This window comes from Schistocerca nitens, chromosome 7 (assembly GCF_023898315.1).
Source record: "Schistocerca nitens isolate TAMUIC-IGC-003100 chromosome 7, iqSchNite1.1, whole genome shotgun sequence".
Classification (NCBI taxonomy): domain Eukaryota; kingdom Metazoa; phylum Arthropoda; class Insecta; order Orthoptera; family Acrididae; genus Schistocerca; species Schistocerca nitens.
The window spans coordinates 358,517,149-358,533,172 of record NC_064620.1 but is presented as its reverse complement, the minus strand read 5'-3'; the positions used below and the strand labels follow the sequence as shown (position 1 = coordinate 358,533,172).

Here is a 16,024-nt window from a genome sequence, read left to right as displayed (position 1 = left end):
CTTCAGGCCTATAGCTTAAGAGATTCAGCAATACTACTAATAACCAACTACCTGTTTAACTGGAAGGAGTGCACAAAGTGCTAACCTATCAAATTAATGACCAAGTTGTAATTTCCCAGTCTTCTAGTGAAACAATGAAACAAAGAGTCTCCCAGTGGTCAATTCTTAGCCCTTTCTCTTCTTAGTCTATGTCAATGATGTCACCCAGCCACAAAACTCCAAAATAGCAAGTTATGCAGAGGACACATCTCTCTCTCTCTCTCTCTCTCTCTTTTTTTTTTTTTTTTTTTTTTTTTTTTTTTTTTTTTTTTTTTTTTTTTTTTTTTTTGCAGAAATACCTGTAAACTTACATCTTCCTAAACAGATGGAGTAATAAATATGTTTAAGTATTTTCATGAACAATACCTAAATGTAGATGTTAACAAGTCTCAATTATTATCATTTAAGATTGTTAACTCTAGCTATAACTCTATAAATAATATATGTTGAATTGAAGCAATGGGCAATAAAAGTGGCAAATTCTTAGCCCTACACATAGATGAAATCTTGTGATGGTCAAATCACATTAACTTTGTATCCAGGAAGATTAGTAGTGGATTATATCTACTCAGTCACCTAGCAAAAATAGTTGCGAACAGTACTATCAAAACTGTTTACTATGGAAAAATATATCCTTTGCTAAATTGTAGTATTGAGTCTGCCTTGATAGCTGAGTGGACAGTGCGGCCAAATGTTGTGCAAAGGGCCCGGGTTCAATTCCCAGCTGGGTTGGAGATTTTCTCTGCTCAGGGACTGGTTGTTGTGTTGTCTTCATCATCATATCATCCCCAAGTCATCAAAGTGGCATCAACTCACAAGACTTGCACCAGGCAACCAGTCTACCTGACGGGAGGCCCTAGGCACATGACATTTCATTTCATTTGTGGTATTGAATTATGGAGCTGTGCTGCAGATACACACATCAATAGATTAATGTTGGTGCAGAAGAAGGTAATTAAAGTAAAGAATGGTTTAGATCATCACGATTCTTGTGGAGACGTTTTTGTGCAACATAAGTACCTTACATTATAGTCCTTGTATTTGTATAAGGTAATTTTATTTTTTGTATGTCATCAAAAAGATTCTAGAAAACGCAATGACGTACATGACCACAATAATAGAAATAAAAATAACTACTTTAGACAAAGTACTAATCTACAAATAACACACCACAGTCCATACATCAGTGCTCAAAGCTGGTTTAACAAATTTCCAAAAGACTTATGTGTGCATGATGGAAATATCTTCAAAAGGAAGCTTAAACTATTCCTGACAAAGAAATGTTTACACTCATTTACTGAATTTTCAGTTGAAAACATGTGATCTCACAGTTTTTATTAGAAATAAGACATATTTTAATAGTATACCTACTTTTGTGGCTTGACACTCTCTTTTGTGTGATTGAAACTTCCTGGCAGATTAAAACTGTGCACGCCGACCGAGACTCGAACTCGGGACCTTTGCCTTTCGCGGGCAAGTGCTCTACCATCTGAGCTACCAAAGCACGACTCACGTCCAGCCGTCACAGCTTTACTTCTGCCAGTATCTCGTCTCCTTGTGTGATTGTATTGCAGTTTTCTTAAATTATATCACTTATCTGTTTTGTTTGTATTTTACAATAAATAATAAAAATGTTGGAAAACAATACTGACATTTGCAAAAGTCATCATCTTTGTTAACTCTATGCAAAAAGAGAAATTAATTAATTAATAAAAGAAAACAGTTCAGCAAAACATACACTTAATTTTGTTTGAGCCTTGAACCATTGTGCTTGCTTCCCAGATTGAATAATTATCATGATGATATAAAAAGGTCATTGCAAATATGTAACTGCCTTGGAAGTTTTCATATACACTTACAGACAACCCTCTTATCAATAACCAAAATTAATAGTCCAATCACTAACCAAGAAAACAAGTCCAGACCACCCAACCAACTCACAGAATTTCACTGTGGCCATAACACTCAGGTAAATATTGCAATAATAGTTTTACCAAGTTAGCTTACTCCCAGTCTGGCTGAGTGGCACCTCATGCACCATGACTCATAACTCCATAAAATTACGTCCCACTACCCCAAAAACTGATGAAATTATGATTGTACCACTCGGAACAGTGTCATGCAGTCTTTCTTGTGATTGTAACTTTTGTGCAATAGCACAGTGCCAATGAATTTTGTATCTGAACAATCTGTACACCAACATATTACTGTAGTTATTAATCTCTGGGTGTAAATTTTTCAATACATTATATTCCCAGACATTTCATATCTCACTAAAAGTTTTTAAAAGTAAAACACAAAAATAGCTAAATGAAAAGCCTTTCAGCACACTTGAAGAATTGGAAAACTGTCCAAAAGACAATCTAAATTAATAAATGATTGGTAAAACCATTTGCACCCTCATTCAAGGTATGATGTATATGTTATCGCAGAGTATTCTTTTACATATAGACACTTGTTATTTGACCATGTATATATTAGTAAATAATGTGTACTGCTATGGAATGTCAATCTCCATTGTAAAAGATGTTCTTAAATTATTCATGACAACATTAATTACATGTAAATGCTTCATGATGGATGGACAAATAAATAAAACAAAAAATTTGCTGCTACAGAAATTGTCTCAAGTAGTTCAAAACAATGTTTGATGATTAAGCATACTGGTAAGTTATGGGTTCTTATTGGTTAATTTCCTAGATCTGCTAGAGTGGTGATTCGGTTTATTGCCTCCATCTACATCTCCAAATAATAATCCTAAAATATCTTTGCTCATGCATCACATATCAGAATGGCTGCCATGAAAATGGACCCACATCTAATTCCATTAATTTGTTTGAATTACAAGTCCAAAACAAATGTACAGATGGAAAGTGTTCTTGTAGAGTAAAAAACTGGATGGAAACAAACTTCTCTTTATATTATAATCACTACATCACTGATAGCCTCTGTTTCTCATGGTGTTCAAAATGGATATTGTAAAATGTAGCACATTTTTAACAGCAGTTCAAAATATGCCCCGTACATGTGTAGTCCCCTCACTGAAAATATATGTAATTCATTTACATATTTTTAAATATGATTTAAAAGAGATTGCTGTTGCCATTCTCTCTCACAGGCACAATAACATTACTCTTCATCAGTACATAAATCAATTATAATAAGGAAAGTTGTGCCAGAACATAAGTAAGTTAGGAACAAAGGAGACAACACACCAAACTGCAGAAATGTTGAGTTGTTGAAAGGCACACAAAAAGAGACTTAAAAATTTGCTAGCTTTCAGACTTAATCCTTTGACACACACACACACGCACTGGTGTGCCTACATTGTGCCAGCATTGTGTGTCCAGCTAGCACTATATAGGGGCACAGGCAGACTGGAAATGGTCAACAGCTGTAAAGTTTTATAACTATTTACAAGTACCAGCCATTAACTATGGCAAACTAGTAGAATATCACCCAGATCACTTTTGCCAAAAGAACATGACATACATACCAAGGAGTAAAATTACATGGTAAAGTTTTCTCTAACACTCGCAGTCTGACCAGAGAGAGTGCTCATGTGTGTGCGTAAGCTGTAATTGTGTGGATGTGTGTGTGTTTTCTGCTTTGAAAGGAGACCTTCTGGCTGAAAGCTTAAATGTGTAGCAATCTTCTGGTTGTGCCTGCCTGTGACTCAATGTTTCCTCTATACGGTAGCAGCAATCTAGCCTTTTCATATAATTGTTGTAATTCCATCTTGGACTTTCCATTGTCAGAGATCCAGTAAGTTATTTACGTGGTATTGTTTGTCATTAGATTCACACTAGGTGTGAAATTTTATTACAATTCAAAGAATTATGGCAGCACTCTTTGTCAAGGAACTGGCAGAGAGAGTTTTAAAGAAACTGATCTTTCATGTGTTAAACATTCCCACCACATATGTACTTACAATAGTAATTATGATTTTATTATTAAAGGAATTGGTGAGAATGCTGAAATGTGATTCTAACGTAAGTGGGAGAACAAGTCCCACAGAGCTACTTCAAGACAACTGTGAAGTCAGATGCTTGTGAACCAGAATATGGATTCAGAATTTTCTGCATTCACCATAAAAACATACTGGTTGGTCTCCATTATCCACCTAAAACATATTGTTCTGGGGAAAAGAATTAGTCATTACTAATGACTTAACATGACTTGTAGAAACATGACAGTATGTTCTTCCCCGTTTTCATGTGTAGTAAGTTAGTGGATGTCAGGCTAACAATAATGACATAGCAAGCAGTTATATTTGTGGTGGTTTGTGCTAGAAATTAAAATCTGTTAACTTAAGAAGATGGAAACTCATCAGCTACTTCAGTGACATTGTATTTCTCTTAACTCCAATCATCACGATTAATGCTGAGTACAAAATATTGAAATACATAAAATCTTGTAACAGTATTATGTGTCTTAAATAATATAGCTATTTTTAAAAGTATTGAAAGAAAGGAGTTTGTGTCACTGAACCATACCTTGGAATGCTACTTCAAGGTCGTCCATTGTGGGACAACTTTTGTTCCGAACCAATGTGTACATTGACATAACGATTCCTGGAGTACAGAAGCCACACTGTGAACCATGTGCTTTTGCAATCCTTTCTTGCACTGGGTGTAAACGAGTCTTTGTGCTTCCAATGCCTTCCACTGTTGTGACTGCTAGACCATGCATTGCACATACTGGTGCTAGGCAGGCATTTGCTGCTAAATGACTTATTCATAGTAAAGGAATTATCTGTGAATAAAGCTATGGGAATAAAATGTGTTTTGACATACAGTGATTCTATATGCAGGAATGACTTAACAAAATTCTTTTTACTCTGTCCACAGCAGCGTTCTTCACCTCTTCTATGAAATATCCACATAGCACTCCTGCTCCAAGTCACTTGATACTTGGGAAGATCCAGGTGAAACATTTAACTCTTTTATTAACACATAACTTACTTTTCCAGCCCTTGATCAACATCTCATATAAGGCAGGGCCACTTGCGAAAGTGGCCACATCATACAACTATACCACATATGCTGCAACTACTGCACAACTATCTATACTAGAATGAACACATCCCAAATGTCCATATGACTGAATGGCCACTGTAACCAAGGATAAGATTAAAAGCCACTTACAAATCACACAGATTAGCTCAGTATGGTCAACTCCTTCTGGATCTCTTTTCTTCCTGTTTTTCATTTTTAATGTAGCATATTTTAATGTTATGGAGTGTAGCCATGTATGGAAGTGAAACATGGACGATAACCAGTTTGGACAAGAAGAGAATAGAAGCTTTTGAAACGTGGTGCTACAGAAGAATGCTGAAGATAAGGTGGGTAGATCACGTAACTAATGAGGAGGTATTGAATAGGATTGGGGAGAAGAGAAGTTTGTGGCACAACTTGACTAGAAGAAGGGATCGGTTGGTAGGACATGTTTTGAGGCATCAAGGGATCACAAATTTAGCATTGGAGGGCAGTGTGGAGGGTAAAAATCGTAGAGGGAGACCAAGAGATCAATACACTAAGCAGATTCAGAAGGATGTAGGTTGCAGTAGGTACTGGGAGATGAAGAAACTTGCACAGGATAGAGTAGCATGGAGAGCTGCATCAAACCAGTCTCAGGACTGAAGACCACAACAACAACAACATATTTTAATGTATTCTTCAGTTTCAGAGACATACACTGATTAGCCATAACATTATGATCACCAACCTACTATTGATATAAACCCATCCAGGTGATAATAGCATCACTGATGAGGAATGAGAGCTAGTCAGACACACGCACAATGTACATAGTATCAATGAGTGTGCTGTCTGTGTGCAGAACAGGGAAGGCATGCAATATATCTGTGTTTGACCAGTGGCAGAACGTGATAGGCTGGAGGCTCACCATGAGCATTTCAGAAACTGCATGACTTTTCAGGTATTTGTGAAGAACTGCAGTGAGTCTCTTCATCACATGGTGTAACCATGTCCAGATGTCATGTGATTGGGCAGCCACCCCTCGTTACAGGTGTTGGCCTTTGTAGGCTGGGCTGACTGGTAAAACAGGCCAGGTGGTGAACCATGGCAGAACTGACATCAGACTTTAATGCTGGGCATAGTACAAGTGTGTCTGAATACACACTGCATCGAACACTCCTAATGATGGGCCTCTGCAGCCGATGACTTGTGGATGTGCCAATGTTACAAACATGATGTCAGCAACTACTACTGAAATGGGCATATGACCATTGGCACTGGCCATTGGTGCAGTGGGAGAGTGTTACATGGTCTGTGGGCCCCAATACCTTCTTCATCATGCTAATGGGAGGGTGCAAATTTGTCATCTTCCACGGAAACAGCTGCTTGACTCCTGTACTGTGGAATGGAGACAAGCTAGCAGTGACTCCATTGTGCTCTGGGAAACATTCACATGGGGATCCACAGGTCCAGTGGAGCTCATGCAAGGCACCATGACAGCCAAGGAGTATTGTACACTGGTTGCAGACCACATACACCCTTTCAGGATGATCATGTTTCCCGATGGCAGTGGCATTTTTCAGCTAGATAATGCACCATCTCACAAGACCGGTAGTGTGATGGAATGGTTTGTGGAACACAGTGGTGAGTTTCAACTGATGTGCTGGCACCCCAGCTTGCCAGATCTGAACGCGATCAAACACGTCTGGGATGTGGTTGAATATGACATCAGAATTCATCTCCCACTCTCTAGAATTTACAAGACTTAAGTGACTTGCGTGAGCGGATGTGGTGCCAGCTCCCTCCAGTGACCTACCAAGGCCTCACAGCTTTCATTCCACACTGTGTCACCACTGTTATCTGAGTGAAAGGTGGACATACCAGCTATTAGGTAAGTAGTCATAATTTTCTGGCTGATCAGTGTATATTGTTTCATCAGCATACCTTAAGTTTCGTTTATTATTTGACTTCTCATTCAAATACTAGTTTCATACTGTTAGGCCTGCAGATTTCATTTTTTATCCACAAACTAAGTTAAGGAGAAATGTAGATTTAATAGAGCATTGTTGACTCCCCTCCTATTTCACAATTTTCTGTGCATCATTGTTACAGTTTACTACAGCTTCTTCACTTTTATATAGCTTTCTCATTAACTGCATCAAATGCTCTCCTATCTCCATAATTTCTAGTACTTCCAGCAAATTTTAGTAGTTTATACAGTCAAAGGTTTTGATGTAGTCCATGAAGCGTACATTCAGATCCTACAGATAATCTCCGTTCTTTTTTCCTTTAACAAACTAATTGTAGCAATTTCATTTCTGGTGCCTCTTGCCTTTCTAAAACCTGATCATTCCCTTGTGGCTCTCTATTCATGTTCACTTACCAAACGATTTTTTAATGTTACACTTCATTAAAATGGTACTTGTTCACATCTGCACTTTGTAAGCGGACTTCTCCGGTCTTCCTAAATGTATGAGCAGGAAATTCTTTGGAGTAGCAGCACTTCTACTTTACATTCTGGAAATGATAAAAAAACTTCAGCAGGGTTATGATTTTTAAATGAAGCTCACTCTATAAAATATTCTCCCCACCCTCCATCTCCCTAGAATTGCTTTTCCTATTTTCCCAACACTTTTTGATAACCTATTATCCTTTTGAACCCATTTGCTTGCACTGTGATTCTTTTCCCTATTAATACTTGTGCTGTAAGATTTTAGACTTATCTATCATTACATAAACCAGCCCTGTTACTGGCAAAATCTATGCCACCAAAGGAAGCATCACCAGTAAACTTTTCATATACCAACTTGAGTGCAGCCTTGAGCCCAGCCTTTTATAAACACAGAAAACTACAATAAAGTTGTCTATAATAATGAATGTACATGAAGTGTATATACTGACAACACACGTAGCCCACTGCAGAACACATTGTGCAACATGATACTCATGACTTTTTTTCTGTTTTACCACTTATGTTATGTACATTCTCTCTCTTTGTGTCAGTTCCTCAGAACTTTACAGATGGACTCTTATTACAAATATTCTTGGTCTTACCTGGCATACACTTGTCATAATTTTCTAGGCTTGCTCTTTTTTCTTCTTTTGGTGTCTCTTTTCAGGATCTTTACATTTCACTTAAATTATTTTTTCATCTTCTGTACCATTTATCACATACTTAATTTCTCCTTCTTTTTGGAATATTTACAAGGTTTTTCCACTCATCACTGACTTTTCTACTATCTTTTTCACCAGTTTTCAGATATTTTCTGCTAATAAGTCTACCCTGACCTGCCCAGGGTCCTGGATGACTTTGCTTTTTGCTTAAATCCTTCCACTCTCTTGTTCTCCTTTTCTTTCTTCTGCCAGAAGAAGGAGCCCACAGTTTTAAACCTAGCAGTTTTACTTGTTTCTACATGTTAGCAGATGATTGCCATTTCCTAAGTGGATTACTTCTAGTTGTCTTATAAATACATTGCATACTGAATCACATGTCCTTTCACATGAAATAATCATGCATAATCCCACAGCAGAGATTTAATTGTACTGTGTTGGTTGAATGCTCTATATATATGAGATATGCTTTAAATCCATTATGCAAACTTATGATGAACTCTGTGTGTTATGAATCTGTTGCAGATCAATATACTAGATGCATATTATTTCCTACTGATATTTTGCATGCAACATGAAGCTACTATCTACCCTAGGTGTCATTTACTCTCAAAGCTTTGTGGATCGACACGGGAAAGACTGCACTACAAACAGTTATAGCACTCAGTGGCACAGAATAGTAGTGAATGACATCAGTTACCACATTTGCAGTTACTCTTTAGATTTGGAAAAAAAAAAAAAACAACCAAAACATTATTCAGAGTGCCTCGTATCATGTCAGCTTTGCTCCTGTTATGTTGGCACTCTAAAAGGATACATTACTTTGTTGAGTTTATGATCATACTTTGAAATCATGACAGTGCATGCTCCACAGCCGCCTTCGGCACAACCAAGCTTTGTGCCACATAGCCGAACTGTTGAAGAGTTAAGGAAAACAGAAGGAAAATATAAACTGAAATAGAAGTGCATTTTACAGCTAAGATATTTGAGATTACTCTTTTCTTGCAAAAAACAGTACAATTGTAGCACAAAGAAGTGACACTATAAAAGAACATGATTTAATGAGTCTTATTTACATGACATACTGTACTGTAAGTCATTCCTTACAAATGGCCCTTGTTTAAGCCACCTAAAAGGAAAATGAGCTCCAAATCCCTCTTGTCCCTGGGTTAATTTCCAATTTAATGTTTAATTTGTCCCATTTCTGAAAGTATTTTTGTTTCCTGTTACAGACAGAGGAATTTATTTAAATCTAATAAATGTCTGTGTTCAAAAAATCAGGATCAATTATTTTGTGTGATTTATTTGTACTTAATTGGGGTTCAATGGAAGAGGCACACATGCAACAGATACATATCACAAAGTGGTGGAATTGTATGTTTGGTAACTGCTAAACTAAGTGAATCAGTGGCTGTAGACTTTCCCAGTGTATACCATTGATGAAAGGGCCTATGTTTCCAGCTGGGAGTTATGCTACCATGAAGCTTTGACAAGTTTTGAGCACGATGAGTATGACACTCCTCAAAACTTCACAGTTTATCAACATCACCAACTAACTGAAAACTTAAGAGCTTTTCATCACTGTGAATCAATAGTTTTGAGCTTTTTGAGTAAGAAATTGTGCTTTAAAAACTCCATCTCTTCCCCCTCCATAGAATTAAAATTACTTGCACAGCTCCCCCCATTCCTTGTTTGGATACTGGGTGTACTCTTGATGACTGTATCATTTATCACACATGAACATTTTCAGATTTGTGAAATTCACTCAAAAACATTTCCTAATCAATAAATTTACACCAGATTATATGAAGATGACAACAGGAAGTTTTCAATATTTAGCTACATTTTCATATGTTTGCTATGCTTTCACCTCTTCAAACTGCATGTAGTGTTACAGAAGAAGAAAACATGGAAGAGGAATATATAATTGCATATACCCATACAACATAGATACCACTGCTTCATATTACTTAGGAGACTCAACAGAGGCAAGATTCAAAGTATATAATAGTGGCTCATGCTGTGGCAGTGCCTAGGACCTATCCAGCCAGCAACCAAAAATATATCCAAGGGAAGCAGTCACATAATTGTTAGGGTCAGCCTTCCCACAGAGAGACACAATATGACCATGGACCACACAGTCACCAGACAGCATCTGTGCTGAAGCCACTCAGAGTGACCTTCCTGGGTGAGGCACCAAATGCAGTCACAGTCCACCAATCAGAAACTCATTTTGGAGCCACCACAGTGATGACACCATGTTTTGTGTCAGTGATCAGCTATTGGACTTGTCAGATTTCTTGTTTTGGTTCTACCACAGGCCTTGTGCCTACCCAGCCAACACCCAAAAATATATTCAAAGGAAGCAGTCATATAACTGCAAGGGCCAAGCCTTCCCACAGATAGACACAAAATGACCATGGTCCACATTGTCACCAGACAGTATCCCAGGTGCCAAAGAGGGCATTGTTCCCAAGGACCTATCCTCCTCCATGGGCCACGTGACTAAATGTAAAGCTTAGGGTATCCTGGTGCCTGAGCTATATTTAGGCTGCTGTTTAAGCCACTCCAAGTGGACTTCCTGGACCAGGCACCAAATGCAGTCACATTTCATCAATCAGAAACTCACTTTGGAGCCACTACAGTGATGACACCAAGTTGCACAAAAGGATACGTTTGTTACGCAGGTAATACAGCAGTGTCCATTCCGGGTCCACATTTTCATCAACCACCTGCAAAAAATGTTAACATTAATATTTTCAGTACTTACGACTCCACAAACTACATAAGCCATACTGAATCTAAAATCAAAGAAAGTGTTAACACAAAGTATGCAGAAAGCCATGTAATTAAAAAACCATAATTGCAACAAATGTGCAAGGAGATGCAGAGTAAAATAAATCAATAATTATTCCAGACCTATGCGAATAGAAGCATATGTTGGATTATGAATATCATATGGCTTGAAAATTATTATTATTTTTCACATGAACAGAATATAAGAACCTGCCAGGTTAGCCGAGGGCGCTAATGCACTGCTTCCTGGACTTGGGTAGGTGCACAAGCCTTGGATCGAATCCGCCTAGCAGATTAATGACAAGGGCCGGTGTGCTGGCCAGCCTGGATGTGGTTTTTAGGTGGTTTCCCACATCCCACCAGGTGAATACATCGGACTGGTTCCCACGCCCCACCTCAGTTACACGACTCACAGACATTTGAAAACGTTCGTACTATTTCATGACTTACACTAGATGCAGACAGCTAGGGTACACTAATTCCATCCCGGAGGGGTCGGGGGTGGCAACAGGAAGGGCATCCGGCCACCCTCTGCCACTAACATCACTACCCCACATTGACATGGGACAAAGGCCCAAAGAAAATGATGATGATGATGACACAAACAGGATATAGTAGCTTTTAATATTGTCTGAAGTGAATTTATTGAAATATTGTTTGAATTGGAATTACTGGATATATTTGCAAGTTGCTTTCAAGGACCCCTACCTACTATGGGTATTGAGAGAGCAGTGGCTTCATGCAAGCACTTAGCAGTAAGGTCACCACAACCACCCTTAAATTGCAAGATTAGCATGTCACACATGCTATGCCGCTATCTTAGATATAAACCAGCCAGCAAAGAGAGTCAGCACTTGTTCCATGCTGTATAAAGTGTTTAGTCTATCATTATTTTGCTACACCTACAACAACCTTGCTTTGTTTCTGGACTGTCTGGCTTTCATCAGTGGTATGTTTTCAGTGTGCAGCTGACAAAAACTCTTGCTCTGTCCATGGTTTACATTTTTGTGTCAGGAGTGGACAGAAAATGACATACTCACACAAGGGACATGAAGTAATTGAATCAGAAAAAGGTTCATCTTTCTTTATTGGAAAAAAAAATTGATTCGACTGGTAGGGTGTCATTCACTTACACAGACACATTTAAATAACTGTTTCAAATGTAGAATAGTTTTTGTCATAATTTGTGTATGTACTATACTCTGTTGTTACAGACATTACATTACCATGAGTTTTTAAATAAAATGTTCCGTGGACTTTTAAAAGCAAATGCTGATCTTAATAGTGTGCATACGTTTCATTCATGTAACACAACACTGAAGCATCTGTAAATTTGTAGCTGTAATTCTATATTGTTGTTGTTGTTGTTGTTGTTGTGGTCTTCAATCCTGAGACTGGTTTGATGCAGCTCTCAGTGCTACTCTATCCTGTGCAAGCTTCTTCATCTCCCAGTACTTACTGCAACCTACATCCTTCTGAATCTGCTTAGTGTATTCATCTCTTGGTCTCCCTCTACAACTTTTACCCTCCACACTGCCCTCCAATGCTAAATTTGTGATCCCTTGATGCCTCAGAACATGTCCTACCAACCGGTCCCTTCTTCTTGTCAAGTTTTGCCACAAACTCCTCTTCTCCCCAATTCTATTCCATACCTCCTCATTGGTTATGTGATCTACCATCTAATCATGAGCATTCTTCTGTAGCAACACATTTCGAAAGCTTCTATTCTCTTCTTGTCCAAACTATTTATTGTCCATATTTCACCTCCATACATGGCTACACTCCATACAAATACTTTCAGAAACAACTTCCTGACACTTAAATCTATACTCGATGTTAACAAATTTCTCTTCTTCAGAAATGCTTTCCTTGCCATTCCCAGTCAACATTTTATATCCTCTCTAATTTAACGATCATCAGTTATTTTGCTCCCCAAATAGCAAAACTCATTTACTACTTTAAGTGTCTCATTTCCTAATCTAATTCCCTTAGCATCACCTGACTTAATTCAACTACATTCCATTATCCTTGTTTTGCTTTTGTTGATGTTCATCTTATATCTTCCTTTCAAGACACTGTTCATTCTGTTCAACTGCTCTTCCAAGTCCTTTGCTGTCTCGGACAGAATTACAATGTCATCAGCGAACCTCATTTATTTCTTCTCAATGGATTTTAATACCTACTCTGAATTTTTCTTTTGTTTCCTTTACTGCTTGCTCAATATACAGATTGAATAACATTGGGGAGAGGCTACAACCCTGTCTCACTCCCTTCCCAACCACTGCTTCCCTTTCTATATTACATTGTATAAAATAGTAAGACAAAAATATGAGACAATGTAACTGATTTTGGACATAATGACATTCTTATCTTCAATATGTGGAAAATAATAATATTTTGACAAAGCTGACATGGTGTCAGTCAATTATGTAGACACATTTAAATAAGTGCTTCAAACATAGAATTGTTTTTATCATAAGGTGTGTATGTACTAACCCATGTATCTTACAAAATGTAATTTGCCTCAAGTGATAAAGGAGTGAGTGCCTAATTGGTGAAAATCTTTCTGTAGTTATGAGTGGCCTTATGATTACTTATTTGCTGGAGGATGAGGGATTCATCTTTTCTGTTATTTTTCAAACTAACTCAAAAAGATTCATGCCTTATGGTATAATAAATTTTGCAAGTGAGTGATGAAAATTCAGCACAGTTTCTTAATGATAAGGATTATCTTTTATGCAGACAATGCCACAGGCATACATATATGCAACTATCAAGGACAAAGTTCTCAAACTGTCCTAAAATCACATCCACACTATTCCAATACTTATCACAATGAAAACAGTAATAGCTCATTACTTGTTGAGATTGTAGCATAGAGAATAAAATGAAATGAATCCCTGATTGACTTGCTTGGCTATTTAAACATAGACTTGGAGATCACCATGAGAGATATGCCTTAGTCCTGGGGAGCAGCCCAGTTACATCATCTCGGCTGGAGAGCACTGTTATCTTCAAACCAGGGGTCAAGCTTAAAGTCAGCTGCTAGTCACTATTTGCACAAAAAAGTCCCCGACTTTCTGCTTGTGTGCGCTAAGAAAGAGGGTCATGCATACTGTTGCTAAGTATCTCATTAGAAAGGTTTTTGCATCTGAATTATTTAAAGAGTAATCTGAAGTGTGAGTTGTTCGAATTGTTTGGGAAGTTGCTCCGAACAACAAATTATGAGTAAGTTTAAAAAGGAAAACACTCCTCAATGTTGTGCAAAATTATATTTATTTTGGTCACACACCAGCTTTCAGCTTCTCATGCCATCTTCAAGCATAGATAAACATGATGTATGACTTACACAGATATTATTTGCACAGAAGATATAAAAATGACAGAGTGTTTAATAGGTAAACATTCTGTTTTTTGTTACATAGAAATAATTACATTAACTAAAAAGTTGGTTTTATGTGGAGATACATTTAATAACGTATGAGAAATAAGACGAATTTACAGTTTGAATCTAGTATTCGTAACAAAAACTTAATTTAACAAAGGGGAAAAAGGAAATTGAGTGTGATCATTTAATACTAGGCCGGTGTTCTGTGTCACGTGTTTGTGGATTTTCTGTAGGGTCATCTTTCTACTTATCTTAACAGAATGTAAAACTTCACATTCTGCATCATATGAATGGTTTTTGGTTTAAATATGAAAACAAGAGAAGCTGGCTATTAAGAAAGTAAGTTTCAACTTCTGCTGATCATCTTTCGGCAGAAAACCATTACTAAGATGTGGAATGTGAAGTCTTACGTTCTATGAAAAAAAGTAGAATGATGACCCTACTGAAAATCAACAAAACACAGAATTCCAGCCTAATATTAAATAATCAGATCCAACTTCCATTTTGCCCTTTGTTAGATTAAGTTTTCATTACAAATACTAGATTCAGACTGTAAATTCATCTTATTTCTCATCACCTTCGCATAAAATCATAGTTTACTCCCTTTTTTTGTTAATGCAATCATTTTTATGCAAGGAAAAGTGTAATGTTTTCCTATGTAAACATTCTGTCATTTTGTGTCTTCTGTGTGACAAGTCACTATCATGTTTATCTACATTTGTGACTCTTAGTTGTCACCTGAAGATGGCATGAGAAGCTGAAAGCTGATTTTGATCAAATAAATATAATTTTACATTACATTAGTTTTTTCCTTTTTAATCTTAATATAATGTCCTGCCAATCACTGATGAAAGATTCAGTTAAAGTTGTGAAAGTTTGTTTTGGCATTTATCATATTTTCTGTAATTAATATAAATTTATCTATAGTTAACATTATTCAGTATAAACATTATTGCATTGGGTGGAGACTAGCTTTCATGCTTGGTGATCTTATCATAATGTCAGTGTGAATGTCTTGTTTTATTTCCATACAGGGTGATTTTAATGAAATACTTTCCTGTGTGACACAAATGCTGCAATGGAGGTGGGAGAAGCTAGCAGCAGCCATATTACGCTCCTTATTCTAATATAATTTAAAACTAACATAATTTTTGAAATTTGAAATGGATAAAATAACGAGTATTCTTTATAAAATGTGATGATATAACTGGTATTCTGATGTAGATAATAATGCTACATGTAGATTATAGGTGACAAATACTGTAAACTATGAGGGTCAGCTCCTGGTAGTTGTGGTCAGTGTAGGAAGGGAGTATTGAGAATTCAGTGGTTGCAAAACTATATCTGGGTGAGAGGAAGTGAGGAAGGGGACAGTAGCCTGTTTAGTATTGGGAAGAGTATCAGTAGTATGTAGAAGTGAGAACAGGGAGGAGGGTGAGGGAGGGGGCTAGAACTATAGTTACTCAGATGGATAGATGTTGGAATAAATGATAACTAACTGACAACCTCAGCTGCCGATAGGTGTTGTTGATATACCTCGATGTGGACAGCTGAAAATGTGTGCCCCGACCGGGACTCGAACCCGGGATGTCCTGCTTACATGGCAGACGCTCTATCCATCTGAGCCACCGAGGACACAGATGAATAGCGTGACTGCAGGGACTTATCCCTTGCACGCTTCCCGTGAGACTCACATTCCCAACCGTCCACA

General features: G+C 37.4%; 1 protein-coding gene across 1 annotated transcript in view; it reads right to left on the bottom strand.

Annotated features, from left to right (window-relative positions):
* The window catches only part of LOC126194690 (xanthine dehydrogenase), a 262,170-nt gene that overhangs the window by 128,488 nt on the left and 117,658 nt on the right, over positions 1 to 16,024 (bottom strand). The window contains exons 2-4 of the mRNA XM_049932909.1: positions 10,804 to 10,861; positions 8,947 to 9,043; positions 4,536 to 4,771 (exon numbers count right to left, since the gene is read on the bottom strand). Coding sequence (XP_049788866.1) covers positions 4,536 to 4,771; positions 8,947 to 9,043; positions 10,804 to 10,861 — 391 coding nt within the window. The remainder of the gene's footprint in view (positions 1 to 4,535; positions 4,772 to 8,946; positions 9,044 to 10,803; positions 10,862 to 16,024) is intronic.